Below are 20,735 nucleotides of genomic sequence, written 5' to 3'. Positions count from 1 at the left end.
TAATTTCAAAATACAAAAATTAAAATACGAGGCGTTTGTCTTTTTCATGGTCAAAAAGGGATGAGCAAAATTGAAAGTTTGATTTTCTATTTTGTATAACAAAAAATTAAATCACCAAACAGAAATTAAAATAGGCCTGTTTTTTTTCATATTCTGAGACCGGATGTGGTCAGAAGGAAAGAGCGCCGATGAGGATGGTACCATACAGCATCGGACTTTTGTAAGATAACAGAATCTCCGTGCTTATGTGCACATCAAACCTGTCGTTTCGATTAATTATTCTGCACATCAACAGGCATGTTGGAGAAGAGGGCACACAGCTCCATGAAAAAATATGAATGACCTCAAACTTCGCTCTGCTTATAACACCCTCAGGACGGTTTGTTTTTAAATACCCATTTCTGAAAGAAAAATTAAGTGACCAAATGATACACCAACCAATGTTACCTGTGCCTTCTGCTGTAATGTCAAATAATGAACTGTGTTGTATAGAAAACACGGAGAGGGTTTGCTAGCAAAAAGAGAAAGGAGGGTGAGGAACAAAAATGGGATGTACAGGGATGTTTTACGAGGTGATTCTTACTCTGTGGCCGACTGGTTCACCTGTACAGGTGTCAGGGGTACATTAAAGCCAGGATGAAGTCAGAGGAGAAGAGGAGGACTCGCTACCACGGTGGACATGGTACTGTATATAATGTTTCTTATTGTGTGTGTGTTTCAAAATTGCTTGTCTGGGTTTTCACATCGGTGAGCATGTATTCTTCAACAGAGTGTGTATGCTTCAACTCCCAGGGCTTTTGTTTAGACACAAGTTAGACAAAGAGCGATCACAGTTTGCCTCGGAGTTGCAATTTCTTTTATTGCAGTCTTCATCATGATCCACCTCTCACAGTATCTCATACACCCATTATTGGATTGTGACAAAACTGGGTAACCGCTGCTCCGTTTTAGGAATTACAGGATTGACCCCAGTGTGGTTCGTCAATTGCAGATAAAAACAGGGTTATTGATTGGCACCACGGGGGAGGCATATCGTTCTTGGGGAACGAAATGGTGTCCTGTGATTTACGAAGAGAGTTGAGTGAGAGCTCTTGTAGGATTCGATCTGAGGCCTGCTGGGACACAAATGTGGCTCCTTAGAAAAATCCAATCGGTCTATCATCTGTGCTCCTGATTTGGTGATTTGTAATCGATCCAAGAAAAACATGAAGGATTCTGAATGAAAATATTGTAACAAGCTGACAAATCCCCCCCCCCCCCCCCCCCCCCCCCCCCCCCCACACACACACACAATTTTACTCAAGGCCTGTCTATGTGTGCACTACTTTTTGTGTGTCTCTTCGGGCTTTCTCCTTTTCCTCCAGTGTGCAGAAAGTTGGACAGACTTTTGCTGCAGAATTATCTATACGTTTTTGCTATTTTAATTTTGCATATCATCAGTCGTCTAGTTTTACTTGCAGAACATGATAAAGAATGATAACAGCCTTGCCAATACATAAATATTATGATAATAATTTGAATAGTTATAGTCCTTGCCTCTCACAGACTTGTTTTGTTGTTCTGTTCTTTGCTGTTGTGTGCTGCGGAGGTATCACCAGGCAGGGGAAGCCAGCAGCCTCAACAAACTGTAAGAAAAGGCTTGTTCTACCACGGAGCTGAGCTTAGACACCCTGGAGACAGAGGAGAGTGTAGACGCCAAACTGGAATCTTTCTCAGACGAAGCCTTCAACAATCTACAATATGAGCTGACAGAGCTATAAAGTACATTTAGTCCCCAGCTCATCTGCTCGAGGTGTACCAGGGGCTGCTTCAAGTTATCATTTGTGCCAGTCATCGTGCACAGTGCTCACTGCAGCAATATCCCCAGCCTCAGCTAGTGAGGAGGATACTGAAGCCTGGCTGCCTGCAATGTCTTTATATGCTGCTCTGGGGCATTTTTTCCGCTTTTTTTTTGGGATGTTTTTCTCCATCCCATGACGAAATAGCAGAAAAACATTACAGTATAATAGAAGCGAATACACCATTAATGACGGTCTCATACAGCTGAAACAAGAGTCAACATCTCTCCCACAGCCTCAACAAAACTTACATTATATGCTCCAATATATCAGAATATACTGCAGTCCAAAGAAAAGGTATTTATGCAGGCTAAATGTTCAAATGAAAGATGTATTCTACATTTTAAATAAATTAAGAAAATGACGACAGTGGTTCACAAAATGCACAAAAAATGAATGGGTAAGATAATGGGTAAGGGTGCTGCATGTTTCAGAAAAGTATTTTAATATCTGGTGAGGGAACCTGTGGTGGAAAACTATTGAGAGTTTGGGGTTTTACTATATACGATCAGGTTGCACAGGTGCTCATGTTATTATGTTGATCTTTCATATATACTAAGGGATGCACAAATCAACAAGTCTGATCTGCATGTGTACCATGTTTCCATTACTATTAAACTGTAAGAAGAGCTAATAGTGCCAACAAGCATCTATAAACGTGAGTGTTCACCATGGAAATGTCTGCAGATTATCAGTGTATTTGAGGTGTGTGTGTGTGTGTGTCAATGTTCCATGTTCCAATGTAAAAATATTGAAATTGTCATTTATTTCCCTCTTCCAGTCCCATTCTCTGGAATAAAGACCTATGTGGATCCAGACACGTATGAAGACCCCACTCAGGCTGTGGAGGAATTTGCCAAAGAGATCGACCCCTCATACATATGCATCGAGAGGGTGATTGGTGCAGGTAAAACAGATACATATATGGTACACATAATACTCTACGTACACAAATGTATACAGGCATTAACTCATATGTTGTAGTGTGTTGTATGTGTTTGCTGGCAGGCTCAGCACAGGTGTCAACTGTGTACAAGAGGAAAACATAAATTTGTATAATACATGACTGGTAACCAGAAAAAAAGGTTATTTCGAGTGTGCCATTATCTTAATCTGGTTATTTTTTAGATTCATATTCAGGGTTACATATTAATATTGTAAAGAAAATGTCTCAACGACCGTTGACTAGCACCTGCAATAGAGAAATGGTCACATTTAATGTTGAGTAATATTTTTATTTTATAAGAAATGTTAAAGCTCATAAAGTTTGAATTTAAAACTTTTACAGGCACTCTTAGCAAGCTGATGTTAAAGTAGTTTATAGTATTGTACTTTAGGGGAGCAAAGCCAGCGCTGCTGACTGTGAATGTTCGATGGTTCATTAAATCGAACAGATTGTGTCTGCTATTTAGCCCATGAGTAATTATGAAGGTGCCTTCCATCTGTCTAGTTTCTGTAACATGGGCCCCATCTGGTGGAGGCAGTGTGTACAGATGTGTAAATGGAAAAGCAACTGCTGATTGCTAGTGTTTCCACATTTCTCTCTTGTTTCAATTACAAGTTTTAATCAGTTAACCACAATGTTTATTTCACCTGATTCCATGAAAGCAAAAGCATACATGTATACTTTACAAAGAACACAAAATAATAATAAATTATGTGGGAAGCAGTTACTGAATATATGTATTGTTTTCATTATTTCATTGAGTTCCAGTAAAGTCTTGTGATATATGACAGTGCACCCTTTTATGTATTGGGTTGTTCTGACAGGTGAATTTGGAGAAGTCTGTTGTGGTCGGTTGCGCATACCTGGAAGGATGGACATCGCTGCGGCAATAAAGACACTTAAAGGCGGCTATATGGAACAACAGAGGCGAGACTTCTTACGTGAGGCTTCAATCATGGGACAGTTTGACAACCCCAACATCATCAGGCTGGAAGGAGTGGTCACTAGGAGTAAGCTTTCTATGTGTATCTCTCTGGCTGTGTGTTTTTGTTCTCCTCTTCAGCATCAGTTTTACTTTAGTCTTCACTTTTTGTCACTAAAATCCTGTCGTTTACCTTTTCCTCAGGCAGACCAGTAATGATAGTCGTTGAGTACATGGGAAATGGAGCGCTTGATTCTTTCCTCCGGGTGAGAGGAATACATGGTCACAGATGTGCACACATTTCCTGAGTAATTGTTGTCCCCCGTACGTCACATTTGTCCTCTCTCTCTATTTCTCTTTCTTTCTTTCTTTCTTTCTTTCTCTCTCACAACCACTCCAGACACGTGATGGGCAGTTTACAGTGCTCCAGCTAGTCGGCATGCTGCGCGGCATCGTAGTGGGCATGACCTATCTTTCAGATATGGGTTACGTTCACAGAGACCTAGCTGCTCGCAACATCTTGGTGGATGAAAGCTTGGTGTGTAAGGTGTCTGATTTTGGCATGTCCAGAGTCCTTGAAGATGACACTGAAGCAGCCTACACCGCGACAGTGAGTGTGGATCTAACAGTTACTGCAGGATATTACAATCTGACATTTATTACAGTGGCTTGTTCTGTGTTATTGTTTTTGTGTCAGGGAGGAAAGATACCAATACGCTGGACGGCACCAGAGTCTATCGCTTATGGAAAATTTTCCACAGTCAGCGATGTGTGGAGCTACGGTATTGTCATGTGGGAAGTGATGTCATATGGTGAGAGGCCCTACTGGGAGATGTCCAATCAAGATGTAAGCTACCGATCATATTAAAACTCCATAACCACTAAAGCATAATCAACGCACACAAAAAAACTACTTGTCATTAACTTATTGATGTTCATCACAGGTCATTTTATCAATTGACGAAGGCTACCGTCTACCAGCACCAATGGGCTGCCCTGTGACACTGCACCAGCTGATGTTGCACTGCTGGCAGAAGGAGTCTAACCAGCGCCCACGCTTCAACAATGTGCTCTCTTTTCTGGACAAACTCATAGTTAATCCCAGTGGTCTGCTCACTCTGGTGAATGATGTGCAGAGGTAACTATCAATACATACAGACACTTGGTGAAAGGACCATACTGGTGGTTTTGCTTTGTTTAGTCCACTAACTATAAGATGTGTAAACGTTATGAAAATATCTAAGCATACTGTACTCTTTTATTCTCATTTCGTGCAATTTCAGTAGGGAATGATAATCACCTTGCACAGACTTAAAACTTGTTTGCCATATGGTTGGTAAATATTTATTTAGCTTAGATTTTATCAATGCTTGGTAATGCAATTCAAATATGAGACTGAAAAACACTTGTAGGTGCGTTCAGGTGCTTGTGAGATGCTTCAAAATGTAATGTTAGAGCTCCCAAAGCATCGTATTCACGTGTTATCTGTAAGAATATCAAACCCAGGGGACAAACATCAAGCAAGCGGGGAAATTTTGAAAAGGATTTTGTAAATGTGGTACAGCGATATCACCGGACAATAATAATTCAGGGTCAAAATCAATACAGTTGTAATAATGACTGTGACTGATTACTTACCTGTAAGGCAGGTTCAGGTATGTATTGGGAAATGATAAGTGATAATATAGGGTCTACACAGTTTGTAGGTCTAAACCACTGACATGGTAATTTAAAGAATATTTATTATTCAGCTCAACTAGATGTTAACTTGTCTCTTTGTATTCCTTAACTTTCCGTTTGTCATGTCAGTTTCCCTGACTCGCCAGAGGACATGCCAGACTACCCTCTTTTCATCTCTATCGGCGACTGGCTGGACTCCATCAAAATGAGCCAGTATAAGAACAACTTCCTTGCAGCAGGATACACAACACTGGATTCCATTTCAACAATGAGTATAGAGTGAGTGAAGCCAAATTAAACAGAGTGCAGCTATAGTAGAAAGGAGTGCTCTAAAAGGAAACAAAGCATCAAAGGAGCAGAAAAAAAATGTGGAATTGTACTTGTGATTCCATCATCAAGCAAGAAATGATCTGTACAGTATGCGTCTGTATGTAAAACTATATTATTACTGCTAATACCAGTATTACAGTATTTTGTCATTCTATTCTAAATATGGTTATTGCTCATATTATCAAGTTTTCCCAATGTGCAGATTATTAACTTTATTGCATGTTTGTCATGATGTACAAATAGGTTGGCTGTTCTTGTGTAACTATTTATTCAATCTTCTCCCCTTCAGTGACATCAGGCGTATCGGGATCTGTTTGATTGGCCACCAGAGGAGAATCATAAGCAGCATACAGTCACTTCGCCTGCAGCTTCACCACATCCAACAGAGTGGCTTTCAAGTATGAGACTGTCACACAAAGACAGACTGTGTGTTCTCACTGAGCCGGAAGCAGACCAGACTTCCTTGGCATCGTCATTCAATTAATCGGACAAACACCAGACTGTTAGGTGTAACAGCTACCACGCGCTGCTCATGTGAGAGCGGGCCGCTGCTAGACACACATGTGGTCTAGGTAATACACACTCATCATCTTATGGATCATCGTCACTACAGCCTCCACAACAACCAACCTCTGTCAGTGTTGGCCAAATGCCGTCTCTTAATTATTTCAGCAACTGCTAGCATTCACTTGAATTCTGAGATTCTTTACTCTAGTGTCTATTCAAGTGTTCACCAATACCTCTTCTCTTTCCAAGTGACAATCCAATGGTTTCTATTGACTTTGAATGGTCTCAAGTCAGTTACCTCATGACCAGAGAAGAAGTGGATAGAATGGAGGGTATATGGTAATGAATGGTACAGTATGCGATTTCAATAACAACCTTTCCAGCTGGATAATGAAACAATTCACCAGGAATAAAGATTGACAGAATGGTAAATACAATCATGTTTTTTGAACTGAAGACCGCTGAATGTCAAAGATTTTGTAGAAATATATGTTCTATCCTCATGATAATGCAGTATGTCTTGTACAAAAAGTCTTGTGAAAATTGTATGTTTTATTCAATATGTTTGTTCCTTAATAAACAACCCTATTTTAAAACTTTAACCAGCACAAGCTTCAACATCTACCTGTTAATTGCTTGAGCAGATTAACAAACACACACACACACACACACACACACACACACACACACATACACACACACACACACACACACACACACACACACACGTATCCATGGATGCACCCTGTCTCAAACACATGCATGCAACAGTGTCCTCTTAAATGTCACTCAAGAAACTGACATGTTTTCTGGACATGAAGAATTGTCAGGTGAGTTTGTCAAATGGGTGCTTATGGTAGGTTATAAATGAAAGACATACAGACCTTACAGCGCTAAGGAAAGTGGCAAAATGTGTATTGTTTAGATTTGACATGCTATACTGCTTTTTTTCCCCCTTTTTTTTACAAAAGGCATAAGTTTTTCAAGTTATTGTCCCTTTTTTTACAATAATTCTCTATAGGAACTCACATAAATAAACTGTAAATGAAATTGCAGGGATAAAACGAAAGCAGAAAAGGGTAAAAACAGTCTATTTTCATTTCATAAACTCCGCTTTTTTAACAGTGACGTTACAAGGTAGGAGGCACTCTTGTTTGGCCTGCAGGGGGCAGGCTTGAGTCAGCGCACTGGTTTCCCAGCAACACAGTGTAAATAACTCAGTGTAGCGTCTGTTGGCTTGAGAGCATGAGAGAGTAGAAGAGAAATTAATGAAATACTGGTTTGACCCAGGTCATTTAATGAGCTAGCTTAAGGGAGCGTGAAGTTAATCGTGAAAGCAAGATCTCAACGCTAAATAAAAGGTACAATCTTGCACTACAAAACAGTTTGGAAAAGGATAATGCAAGCTATCGTGTTAGCTCCAACTGTAGCTAACGCTGTAACGTCAAGCTAGGCTAGCTAAGTTAGGTTTCAAACATGTTACGCGTTAGCTTACTTTATGCTTTATCATGTTGGGACTGTCTTGTAAAATTGGAGATACAACATACTGCAAACAAATTGCCCAGTGTTAGCTAGATAGTTAAAGTTACTCCCCATATAAACCTAGCAAGCTGAAGTGATTAACGTTATCCCAGCGGCTAAACGTTAGCTAAGGCTAGCTAGCAACAGTAACAACAAGAGATTAACTAGTTAAATAGCTGTTAGCGAATGTTAACTAATTACGTTAGAGACCTCTGAACACGAACAGCTTAAGCTAACGGTTAGCTAAGGTTATGTGTTGATGGGTGCAATGAGCCGTTGCTCTGTAGCTAAAAAAACACGAACTTCTCTTCACGTAAACATTTAGTTTACGTTAAATGTTTTGCTAGGGAAGGGTCGATGTTATGCTAATTAACTATGCTAGCTAAATGGTCTCAGGGAAAACGTTAGTTACCATTAAAAAAGGTAACGCAATAGAAAGGGCAATTCGTTTCCCAATCAAAACAAGAGTAAATTCACTGATAACTGCACACCAGGTTGAAGTCAGCGCAGACGCACCTTTTACCGAGAGCAAGAAGTCAGACTTAAAATCAGTGTGGAGGGGCAGCGTCTGGTAACTGCCGATGATAACAACTGAACTGCAAAGGATTCTGTTACCATCTAGCTTTTAGAGTGTTTATGGCCTCTTTCTTGTAGATCAGACAGGCAGCCGATGGGGCTGTTTGACAAGTTGGCCGGATGGCTGGGGTTGAAGAAGGAGGTGAACGTGCTGTGTCTTGGTTTGGACAACAGTGGAAAAACCACAATCATCAACCAACTAAAGCCCTCTAATGTAAGTCTACCCAATGTTTTACAACGTCTTTATAGTGATGTTACACATTTAGGACTACGGTATAAGTGAGTTTTTGACAAAAAATGTTATTCACTGTCACTCATGTGATATTCGTGTATATTTATTTACAACATGCTGCATTCGTCCTCCAGGCTCAGGCGCAAGACATCGTCCCAACCATTGGCTTCAGCATAGAGAAGTTCAAGACATCCAGGTAGCTGTTCAAATCAACAACTTAAGTTAACACAATCTGCAGCTCAAGAAATGTGAAGTCATCTTCTAATAGTTGCATATGTCTGTCTAAAGTAAATTCATATAATCTTGGCGCTATTCGGATATATGACGTTTTTTTAAAAACCCTATAAAAAAAGTTTTCTCTCTTCTGTTTTTGTAGTCTTTCCTTCACAGTGTTTGACATGTCTGGTCAAGGCAGATACAGAAACCTTTGGGAGCACTACTACAAGTGAGTGTGCCAGTGCTACAAAAGCACCAGTCCTATTTGCCGTTTGATATGCTATGCATATTCATTTCTGTGATCTCATTGTACTTCTCAGGGAAGGCCAGGCTATCATATTTGTCATTGATAGTGCAGACAAACTGAGGATGGTAGTAGCCAAGGAAGAACTGGACACATTACTAAACCACTCTGGTATGTTCATGTACATTTAGGATGATTTTTGAACTTGCGTTTAAATTCTAAATAGTGTTTTACTGTTGTCTTTTTCTTTTTTTTTTTAAATGAGCAAACATTTAGTTTTTGCCAAATCCACTTTTTGAAAAGGTTTTTTTGGGTTGCACAATATTGTTCCTCATTAGTAGAACTTAATGACCTTACTACTTTCCTACATCACCCTCTCACGCTCACTACAGATATTAAGCACAGGAGGATCCCCATCCTGTTCTTTGCTAACAAGATGGATGTCAGGGATGCTCTGTCTTCTGTCAAGGTCTCGCAGCTGCTCTGTTTGGAGAACATGAAAGACAAACCCTGGCACATCTGGTATGAACATTCAAGCACACTTATTTCCATTCTAGTATGCCAGGATGTCACGGTGTTTTGCATTTTTTAATATGATGTGTTGATATGTTTCAGTGCCACCGATGCTCTGAAAGGAGAAGGTTTACAGGAGGGAGTGGACTGGTTACAAGGTATGATGAGAGTTCATATGAATGAAAGTGGGAGTGGCCGTGTAACTGTAGAGTACATGTATATCAACTCACCTTTTACCGACATTATATACCGTTTGTATTAAAAAACAGTTCCATATAAGAAATGTTGAATTTTGTGTATAGGAACAGAATAACTTGAGCAAAGCTCTTGAGCTAGCATCTGAATTTTACTTGGATATAATGATGGCAAGGTACACAATATTTTATGTACGCGTCATTTTTAGATAAACAAAAAATGTTAAATTTGTTTTATTGTGTTCTGTATAGCTTTTACTTTGTTTCCTTTTACAAATTTGATTATTTTTCATCCTCATTTCAAGCAGTAACAAACCAGTTAATCCTACTAATGGGTACCATTTGAATATGTCTTTGTTTTTACTCCACATTACGGTAAAGTTTGTTTTAATGTATATCTGCCTGAAAGATCAGAAGCAAAGTGTAGTCTGTTCCACGACCTCAACATTATTTTCTTTTCTTTTTATTATTTTTAACGCCCTCATTCAAATCCTTCCATAGATCAAATTATGCAGTGAGTACTGTGTGTTTTATAAGTGTTGTGTTATTTCTTGTGTCCTTGTATAGCTGTAAAAGAATGTATTTAGAATGTATTTACTTTGTTATTAGGACTTTAGTCCTGAAGTAGCTGGGTGAACCACAAGGCTATTCTGAACAGTACACTACATGATTATTAATATGGCCAAAAGAATCCACGTTCATATTATCGCAATATCTATAGAAAACTTGAAATGAAATAATAACTTTGTATAGTTTTTTTTTTTTTTTTTTTTTTTTAACATATTGTGCTCTCTATTTAGCGGATTAAAAGCATTTCTCACATTTTTCCAGATCAAATCAAAACAATGAGAACGTGAGGGCATGAGGATGGACGCGCCGGAAGAAGCAGCCTCCATAGAAGTCTTTTATGTAAGATGGGTGGACCCTGTTTTCAGAGGTACCATGGGATAGTTTTTACTCTGGTGTTTAGATGGTTCCTGGTGGAGTGTGGTTTCATTCGGAAAAACTAGTACATAAGTTGTTCCTCCTGGTACCAGTAGTAACTTACAGCTAAATACAGCTGTCCACAGGGGCAGTAAAATGTTAAAAAATGTTTGATATTTATCCCTTCCATTTCTCAATATCTTTGTGTAACCGGCTCACAAGAATCATGAGCTGGATTTATGTAAATTATTGTGATTGTTGCTGTCTTCATTTTAGGGAGCATGAATACTCAGGATGTCTTTTAGAAAAGACGTGTTGTTGGGTGTTTTATTTTGTGTGTTTTAGCCCCTCAACTGTCCTGTGTCCGACAAATGGTATATGCCAGCTTCGCTGAAGAGAAAACATGTTTCACAGCTGATTGGTTCAGACTAGCACCACATTATACCAGTGAGGTATTTTGCTCACCGTTAGATATGTTCGGCCTTGTGTGTTGTGATCATATCCGTTTCCACTGCACACTTACAGCGGAGGATAAATGCTCTCATCTGCAATTTTATGGCCACTGCTTGAGAGCAGGTGACAGCCTCAAGCCTCCATGCATCAGATATCATTCTAAAAATGCTTTCGTAATAAGTTACGGTACGTCAGTCTGTTTGTAATGGGCTACTACATATAAAACAACCTAAATAAGGTTAATGTTAAGGTTAATGCCAAATGCTCCATTTCTTTTCTTTTTTCCTTCGGTCTCTCAGGGCCTCTGTAGATACATTATTATTTGTGTTTTGTTTGAAGTTTCACAACAGTTCGACGATACCAAAATGTTCATGCATTCCAGTGCACATCGCCTTTTTCAAACTTGCATATTGGGCCATCTCACTGTCGCATTAAAATCAAGATTTGCTATATTTTTGCTGCAGCTAATAGTTCATGCTTCTCTGCTCATGTTTGCTGAATGATTAGGATTACATGTTTTCCAGGACCCTGTAGATTTTGTTGGGCATATTGTAACTTGTGGCTAAGCTTTTTTTGTCATGAAGTAAATTAGTTTGCTTAAAACTCAAAACTAGTCTTTACAAAGCTATTTCATAACCAGTGTTTTTATCTTTGCCTTATTTCAGTGCTCAAACGAAAACAAATGTAATCCAACAAACTGCGTCCTACAATTGACTCTGTACTTCAGTGATTCAAAGGCAGACCGCTAAAAAGAAAAGATCCTCTGCTCACTCTGCACACAGTTTTTAAGGCAAGCCTTTGATCTTCTTCTTTAGTCTCTGACTGAAAGCTTGCATTCAAAAATAATCTGTACAGATCAGAGTGTGTATAGCAAGTGAGAGGTGTTTCCCTGTTTTGGGGTCATTTCAATGCAAGAAGGAACAACTGACAAAAATGTATGATCTAAAATAATAATATTTTATTTGATATATTCTGTGGTATCGTGTCCATAACTGTCTCATCTGTAAACCTTGTTTTTAGTATCACAAATTGCAGAAACTACAAACGCCCCCGACCGCCCGCCCACACATATCAGTATCCCTGTTTAGACTACCACAGGGGGACGCCAAGGTCCAAAATATTCAAATTCTACTCATGATGGCTTTCAGGACACATTGATTTTGAAATACATTGTATATTTCAAAATATACAAGTGAAGATTTTAAAACATTTAGACCCATTGAGCATCAGAGATGTTGTAGATTATTATCAAATGAGCTGTGTGTATTTTGTTTATTACATTGTATGCGTTTATTTTTTAAAGAATAAATGCTGGAGAATGAATATTGTTTCATGATTTTAGAAGTAATGTCACTTTGGTGGCACCTTTCTCTGTGTCTCTCTTGTGCTCTCTTACTAACATCTTGAGCGCTGCCAGCAACAGCTGCTCATTAAACCTCCAGCCCTTGAGCCCTGCAGAAGTTATTTGGTTAAAACATAAGCATTCATTTTTACAAGTTACACAAGAGGATTTCTGTTGTGCTTCTTTGCAGCAGGTTGTAAATTGTGTGTCATGTTATATCTTTATGTTGACACGTGTATGTATTTAGCATCATTGAGCTACAAACGCCAGAGTGTCCCGGTCATGTGGCAGCCATCTGTCAAACATGCAGTTAGAAACCAGCTGTCTTCCGGAAGTTTTGGATTTTGGCACCGGTATCGCACAGAATCACTTGTCAGACGTCAAGCAAAATCACATTCAAATCAATGTTAAAAAACAAATTGCTTTTATTTGTTATGCTATTTGTTTGTTTGAATGCCCCACAAAAGAATCTACAATGCTTTTGAGCCTTTTAAGCTGAATCAAATAACGTTTTCATTATTGTTACCTAAATTTACAAGACACAATATTAGAACGGAAAGGAAAACACCTGCCAGGCCGAGCAACAAAAGAATAAAAACCTTTATTTAGTCGAGCAGATTTGGTTCACAGAGTGATTCAATCTGCTTTTCTTTACAGACGAGACATCGGAATGAAACATTGCATCAGCTAATGAAATAAAGAGAAATCATACTGATATGAATATAGAAAGAAATAAGGACATACAGTTGATGCAGTCTCATCAATTCAAACGTTTTCTAGCAATGTACACCTGAGGCATATTTTTTGGCCTCTGTCCATGGTGCTGAAACGGGGGTCGCTGTGTGCGTCTAGCAGTTCAAATATACTTGTCACCCTTTCTCTTTATGAGCAAACACCTCAGTCAGCACGTGTCTGTAGTCTACTTTGTGTGTGTGCGTGTGTGTGTGCGTGCGCGCGCGCGCATATGTGTGCGCGTGCGTGCACCACAGTTTTTTTTAAGTGAGACTCGCTGTATCATTAAATCTCTCCTACTGCTCTTCAGGATCCATCCTAATTGGATGTCTGTCAGTTTTGACAAGAGCAGCACATTAAACGACTCAAGGCAGAGACGGCCATTAAGTAGACACAGTTCATTGATGAAGGGAAAGTGACAGGAATAGTCTACTTAAGTAATTATTGTTTAGATAAATGTACCGCTCCACAGTTTTCTTCTGTGCAAAGCAAAGAGGGCTTCAGAGCGGTTTCTCATCCTCAGTCGCGCCAAAAAAAAAAAAACTGTTCCTGTGGACCAAAGTTAATTGCGGTTGTAAGGTAAAATGCCGGCTGAGGAGCGAGTGACAGCGGATAAAAGGCCACATGAAGTATGGCTGCGCAATTAAGCGGCTGTTACGCACAGAGTTTCAAGGAGCACGAGCCACATTAAGTATGAAGCACATTCCATCTGCTCATCCACAAAATATTGATTATTTAATGTGTAAAAATGCAGCATTAAAATTCATGTCTTGCCATTCAGTGATTCAGTGGTTTAAAAAAAAAAAAAAGCAATCCCCTGTTATTGAGCAAAGGGATCTCTCCCACCCTCGTCCAGTCAGATCGGCCAGTACACTGTGACGTGGTTCTATTGCAAGGTGCTCATTAAGAGGGACGTTTGGTTTCTCTGACGTGTGTATCAGTCGTCTGACGGCACATGCCCCCTTATAAGCCTCAGTAAGTCACCCGGGAGTCCTCCACCAACGATTCATTTAACTGTTCCGAGGCTCTTAATAGTTCTGCTCGCTGTTTTCTGCCTCAGGTGCCCCATCACATGACTCTAGAAATACTTGAGGTAAGTTTTGCATGCGTTTTTCAAGCTTTTGTAAACTGTTTAGGCTTGTTTATCAAATAGTATTTAAAAATGACGATTTCTTATTAATTTAAGCACGGCCAAAGTGGGGATCTTTAGGTGACAGATCATTATCTACAATATAATTTGAATACGGCTGTCTCGAACTTGGCCTGGTTATATTTCTGAAGCGAATGCTGTGCGTAATTTTAATTTTACGCGCATGTTTCCGGGTAGAAGGAGACGGAGAAGAGAAAACATGTTTGATCCAAAAGCACAGACACGAAATAGAAGACACATTGTGATTATTTGTACAACATTTCTCACATATTTGTTTGATCCATTTATATTGATGTTGGGAATAATATCACATTTGTGTGAATTTATATATATAGGATGTATCTAATGTAGCTGAACTGTCTTTGAGTCTTTGCCTGAAGGAATCGAAAACGAGTAAAATCGAGTCTTTACGATATATTTTTACTTTACTTATTGTGTTGATGTAGATTGACGAGCACCACAAATGACCTACACTGCGTTGAAAGTCAAATTCCTGGAAAAGACAGCATTCAGGGCCACAAGCACCCATGAAATCAAGTTAATCAGCAGAGGGAATTCTGTCTTTTGAACTATTCTTATTCTAATATTCTGTTTCAACAAGTCAATACGTGTTTGTTCAGTTGACCCTCTAATCCGACTAAAACCTGCAAAAATGTAAACTTTCTATGGATTTCACACGAACCAAAAAGGTCAAATGTTGCAGAAAACTAAATGCCAAATTATTGTTCTTTATACTCATACTTAATATCTGATCCTCGCTCCTCCGTGCGCCAAGCAGGTCTCCATGCCCTCCCGTTCCTAGCGGAAGACCGGTGCGACAATGACCATCCATGTAGAGGGGCTTGTGGCTATCGCGATCTTCTATCTACTGATCCTGTTCGTGGGCATCTGGGCGGCATGGAAGAACAAACACTCCGGGGAGGCGGAGGGCACCGACCGCAGCGAAACCATCATGGTCGGAGGGAGAGACATTGGATTATTTGTCGGTGGATTTACCATGACAGGTGAATTTTGTCTATATTATTCAGTAATACTTGGCTTTTAGTAGCTATTATCACAATAAAACACATCTAAATTATCACTTAGCTCTGTTTTGACAAGTTGAATCTTTTCTTTTTTAACATGTTGAAGTTAGATAATTCCTGTCCTTTTTCTTTCTTTTTTTACTGCCAATATTTTAAAAACCTTCTCTAGATTGTCTATTAACACAAATGCCAGATGTAATTGTTTAATGTGTTTTTTCCCCCTCTGGTGATAACATGTTGTATGTATGTGTGTGTGTGTGTGTGTGTGTGTGTGATTTTTTTAGCGACATGGGTTGGAGGAGGATATATAAATGGCACAGCTGAGTATGTGTATCTGCCTGATTATGGCTTGGCTTGGGCTCAAGCTCCCTTTGGATATGCCCTCAGTCTTGTTGTGGGTGAGTGGATTAAAACAATAAAATACAGGTTGATATTATGTGTGATCAGGAGCATAACGTAGGGATTCTGTGTCCTTGTTTCTACCTATTAACAGTGAAATGCAGCCCACACATTCATATTTTTGACTTTTTGACCACATACCTTGAAATGGATGGTTTGGGTGCTAATCAAACCATCTCCAGTGGTCCTGTGTTCATCCTTCTAAATTTAAATTCCTTGTTAAGTCTTAAACCTGTTGGTTCAAGTATCAGTCTATTTGAACAAGTAAAAAAATGTAAAACTGCAGATTTAAACCATGCTTGTTTATATAGAGGTACATTTGAAGGTGCCACAATTCAATGTGTCTACTCTTTGTCCCAGGGGGTCTTTTTTTTGCTAAACCCATGCGCTCACGAGGTTACGTCACCATGTTGGACCCGTTCCAGCAGATATATGGGAAACGCATGGGTGGCCTCCTCTTCATACCTGCACTCATGGGAGAGATCTTCTGGTCCGCGGCCATCTTATCCGCCCTTGGTGAGTTCATGTTCCCATCTACAACGAAACAAATTATTCTGGTGGCCAATAAGATCAAAGTGAGGTCTTCTCCATATATATCTGTATGCCATAACATTTGCTCGTGACCTTAGGTGCTACTCTGAGTGTCATCGTGGACATCAACATTAAGATGTCAGTGGTTATCTCAGCGCTCATTGCGATCTTTTACACCCTGGTTGGAGGACTTTACTCTGTGGCCTACACTGATGTCGTGCAGCTCTTCTGTATCTTTATTGGCCTGGTAGGTTCATGTTGAGCACAAGTTAAAGATAGATGATAGCAACTAGTGTAATTAAATAACCCTCTTTAGTAGATTTACTGTGTTTGTCGCACCAAACATACTTTGACCTTGACTTAAAATATGACAAATTACGCACATGAATAGTCACAGATGCTGCTCCAAAGGAACACACTGACATGAAATGTTACTGCAAAGATTTATTTGTGACACATTGTCTAAAAATGATAAGAAAAGCTAAGGTGGGATAATAAATTGCTAAAGTTATAATAACCATTAAACCTATTTGTTTTTTTTGTAACTGTTTTAACTTGTTTCTGGACGTCTACAGTGGATCAGTGTCCCGTTTGCTTTGACCAACCCTGCGGTGTCGGACATTACCGTTACTGCAGTGAAGCAGGTGTACCAGTCGCCCTGGAGAGGCAGCATCCAGAAGGGCGACACCTGGGTCTGGATCGACAACTTCTGCCTGCTGGTACAGTCCCCACGCCTTATCCATCCCTCACCTCATCAGCATTTAGTCCACTGTGACCAGCACTGGGTCTAAAGGTCTACAACTGATTTCATTGATGAAAAAATATCAGCATGCCAGGACTATTTGAAGACTTTATGAAGTGAAAATACTACAGCTTGTTATCAAATAATTTAGTGAAGGAGTTTCATGCACTCTCATTACACCTTTCTGCAGAACTGTCCTTATGGTCCTTATTCAAATCGAGGCACTAAGGATAGAGGATGTCTCATGCTGTACAGATTATAAAGCCTTTTGAGGCAAAGTGAATGCAATTGTCATAACTGTGTCAGGCTTTAGTTCTGCGAATGTTATTCACTGGTCTCTAAATGTGCTGCAGATGCTTGGAGGAATACCCTGGCAAGTGTATTTCCAGAGAGTCCTGTCTGCCTCCTCGGCCAACTACGCCCAGGTCCTCTCCTTCCTGGCTGCTTTCGGGTGCCTCGTCATGGCTGTGCCCTCCGTTCTCATCGGGGCCATCGGGGCCTCCACAGGTTAGAGAGCTCACACATGAGCCTGCAAATGTACAGTCTGTGTGTGTGTTTGTTTTCAGGGGAAAGGCTCTGGATGGGTCCATGTTGCCCATAGATCTGAGAGAGCCTGGTAAATAGCAGCTGGTTCACCTCATCCATAATGAAGCAGCAATCCAGTTAATAACCATGCTGGCTGTGTAAATATTACATTAGAGGGAGGCAAGGGACCAAATTAGAGGTTTGATCTCCAGATTTTTAGGCGTCAGATTCCTTGGTGAACATCTGAACACACAACTTTGTTTTGTCTTGTTTTAACATGGAAATAACAAACGTGAGCTGCCACTGAAAATGTTTAACGAGAAGATGGTTTTAAAACTTCTGCAGACAGTAATATTTTATTTGTTAAGCTTATTCCCATCATCAGCAGTTTCAGTCTCTGGTTTAATGAGCCTAAAATTGTGGAAAACAAATGTTGCAATGCTATCATATTTCATTTTGTTGTGATTATGCATGTTTTGTTCCAGCTTTGAAATGTTCATACTGTATAGTGAGTAAGCTATGGCATACAGTTTCAGTATTATGAATGTTTAATTGCAAATTACCTTCATTTCTGAGGAATTTGGAAAAGTTGTGTTTCTCTGGAGGCCATGAGGTTATTTATAAAACAAATTGTGATACAGTTCAAGTATACTGGCCATATTGGTTATGTCATTCATTCTCTCCCTTACTCAGACTGGAACCAGACAAGTTATGGTGCTATTCCTCCTAAAGAGAAGGACCAAGCGGACATGATTCTACCCATCGTGCTCCAACACCTTTGCCCGCCGTTCGTCTCTTTCTTCGGCTTGGGTGCAGTGTCTGCAGCTGTCATGTCGTCTGCAGACTCCTCCATCCTGTCAGCCAGCTCCATGTTTGCGAGGAACATCTACCAGCTCGCCTTTAGACAGTCGGTGAGTACAAAGTTTATACAACATCCATATTTTTTTTCCGGCTTCTTTGTGGCTGCTTGGCACACGTCACAATCCTGTCCCCGGCTCGTCTCTGTCTCCTCAGGCGTCTGACCGTGAGATCGTGTGGGTGATGCGTATTACCATCTTTGTATTCGGCGGCCTTGCCACGTTGATGGCGCTGGTGACTGGGACAGTTTACGGCCTCTGGTACCTGAGCTCAGACCTGGTTTACGTCATCATCTTCCCCCAGCTGATCAGCGTGCTCTTTGTCAAAGGCACCAACACGTACGGCTCCGTGGCCGCCTACCTGTTCGGCATGGTGCTGCGTATAGGCGGAGGAGAACCCTACCTGCAGCTGCCTCCTTTCATTTACTACCCTGGCTGGACCACCGAGCAGAGGATACACCACATAACTGGGGAAATGGAGGAAGTTGTCATCCAGAAGTTCCCCTTCAAGACCATGTCCATGCTCGCCTCCTTCCTGGGTAACGTCGCTTTCTCCTACCTGGCAAAGTACCTGTTTGAGAGCGGCAGGATTTCACACAAATACGACTTCCTCGACGCAGTGGTGTCCAAGCACAGCGGAGAGATTATGGATAGGACGACGCTCGTGACTCGTGGCAACAACATCGGGCTGTCGGAGATGACGCCCGTCAAACCGCGGCTGAGCGTGACCTTGGCGGCCGCCTTCACACGCCGCGACACGCTGCCGAAGGAAACAGTGGAGGAGGAGTCCAGCTCTGAATCCTCCCACCATGATGAAGAATGACAAACTCAGGATGCGTTTAAAAAAAATACGCTGAACATGCGAGGGAACTGTCAGAGAACTGGTTACTCTGTCAAATTGTCCAAGAAGAAGTACGAGACAAGAAGCAAACGTCCTCCGATGGGACTACAAAAGAACCACATCCAGCATGTGGTGATTGGATAACGGCCACATGACAGAATATATAGTGTAGCAGCTTGCTGATTGTCCGGACATGACGTTCTCTTTTCTGTGAAGTACATCAACCATTCACTCATATAGCTCTTATATATAGTTGGGTGTAATGCATACTCATCCTCTTTTGAACTGCTTTGGAGATATAGTTAAAGAAAACGGTCTTAATTTGATTGATTTTGTTTTTTTATCACTAAAGAAAAAGCAGATCAAACTACAGCTGAGTGGAGATAAGAGATGCTGCACAGAGTTTCTACCGGGGAGAAGTGGTGAAATATTTGATGAACAGATGGCAGGTAGTTGACCTGTACAGCAACTATTATAAAAGCTGATTGTGAGAGAGAGTTGAAGTAAAAATAGATCGACAAATTATGGAAAACAGGATATTATATAACTTTAATATGTCATAACAAGCCAATCAATTTATGTTAAACGGACTGTAATGTCATGACGTGAAATACATCCGACATAGTAACCAACACCCAAAACTGATTTAGTTTGACACAGTTTTGAGAGGCAATCATGTCTCTTCATTATTACTGTAAACATATCATGACTGTGAATCAAGAAAGAAACAATCCATGTACTGTGCTGAGTAGAAAATATACAAGCAGTAGTGACCGTAGTTAGCTAATATTCTCTTTAATGTCAGGTGTAGAAGCAGTTTTAATCATAGGAATCGGTGTAAATTAGTGTTTAAAATGATCTTGTATTCAACTGCCTTAATGAAGCTCATGAAACAGTTGTGACTGGACTCTGGTCAGACTGCAGCGAACAAAGACTTGAATATGAATGTAACCTCTAGAAAAAGATCTAAGTATATCAAGTAGTGTACTTCTACTGGTGTTAGTGTTGTTGTTTTAGTTTGTGATTTTGCAAAGTCAAACAGTAACTGTTGCAGAACAATGTGGCGGCAGGTTCTGCTTCACAAATCTGTTCTTTTTATTTGTGGTTAACGGCAGATTATTTTCTCTGTGATGTGTATGTTTGTATGAATATAAATATAATTATAAAATATGGAGAGAAACAAATGATATATAAGAAAACAAATCATGCTGGTTCAAATGATTCACACAAGAAAGAAAGGATGCTGTCTAAATGTTTATTTATTTTTGATGTCATAAGAGATGAAACATAAAATAAAAGAAGAAATAATTTCAGGAAAATATATAAATTCTACTTTTGGAACAAGATAAAATTGGTATTTCACATTTGTTGTTTCTTGACTACTAAAAATACACTTTGAGAATATTGCAATTAGATTTTAGTATATGTGTTTTTTTTCTTTATTGGAGATGATGCTGAAACGTGGAGAATATCATGATCCACGAGGTTCAGGGAC

The 20,735-nt window shown here is 39.9% G+C and overlaps 3 protein-coding genes across 5 annotated transcripts in view; all 3 read left to right on the top strand.

The window, feature by feature from the left end:
- The window catches only part of LOC142933578 (ephrin type-A receptor 6-like), a 50,115-nt gene extending 43,995 nt beyond the window's left edge, over positions 1-6,120 (top strand). The window contains exons 12-20 of one of the 3 annotated variants that reach the window (XM_076077716.1): positions 612-682; positions 2,620-2,745; positions 3,609-3,794; positions 3,911-3,972; positions 4,107-4,316; positions 4,404-4,553; positions 4,651-4,844; positions 5,516-5,665; positions 6,006-6,120. In XM_076077716.1, the coding sequence (XP_075933831.1) occupies positions 612-682; positions 2,620-2,745; positions 3,609-3,794; positions 3,911-3,972; positions 4,107-4,316; positions 4,404-4,553; positions 4,651-4,844; positions 5,516-5,665; positions 6,006-6,120 (1,264 nt within the window). Of the gene's footprint in view, positions 1-611; positions 707-2,619; positions 2,746-3,608; positions 3,824-3,864; positions 3,973-4,106; positions 4,317-4,403; positions 4,554-4,650; positions 4,845-5,515; positions 5,666-6,005 lie in introns of all 3 variants that reach the window. The other 2 variants (XM_076077715.1, XM_076077717.1) reach the window with 2 other exon arrangements.
- A 1,316-nt stretch (positions 6,121-7,436) lies between these two features.
- arl6 (ARF like GTPase 6) lies at positions 7,437-12,419 on the top strand. The gene is made up of 8 exons (XM_076077967.1): positions 7,437-7,584; positions 8,399-8,534; positions 8,687-8,748; positions 8,929-8,997; positions 9,089-9,183; positions 9,405-9,534; positions 9,628-9,683; positions 10,551-12,419. Exons 2-8 carry the CDS (start codon positions 8,415-8,417, stop codon positions 10,574-10,576), a joined length of 558 nt encoding a protein of 185 aa, XP_075934082.1. The 5' UTR covers positions 7,437-7,584; positions 8,399-8,414; the 3' UTR covers positions 10,577-12,419.
- A 2,685-nt stretch (positions 12,420-15,104) lies between these two features.
- On the top strand, positions 15,105-20,735 carry slc5a7a (solute carrier family 5 member 7a). The gene is made up of 8 exons (XM_076077900.1): positions 15,105-15,324; positions 15,630-15,743; positions 16,105-16,260; positions 16,374-16,522; positions 16,851-16,994; positions 17,371-17,524; positions 18,236-18,453; positions 18,557-20,735. Exons 1-8 carry the CDS (start codon positions 15,141-15,143, stop codon positions 19,220-19,222), a joined length of 1,785 nt encoding a protein of 594 aa, XP_075934015.1. The 5' UTR covers positions 15,105-15,140; the 3' UTR covers positions 19,223-20,735.

This window comes from Anarhichas minor, unplaced genomic scaffold, assembly GCF_050575085.1.
Source record: "Anarhichas minor isolate MPS153535 unplaced genomic scaffold, ASM5057508v1 ptg000062l, whole genome shotgun sequence".
NCBI lineage: Eukaryota > Metazoa > Chordata > Actinopteri > Perciformes > Anarhichadidae > Anarhichas > Anarhichas minor.
The sequence above is the reverse complement of the archived record's forward strand: the minus strand, read 5'-3'. Positions and strand labels throughout refer to the sequence as shown.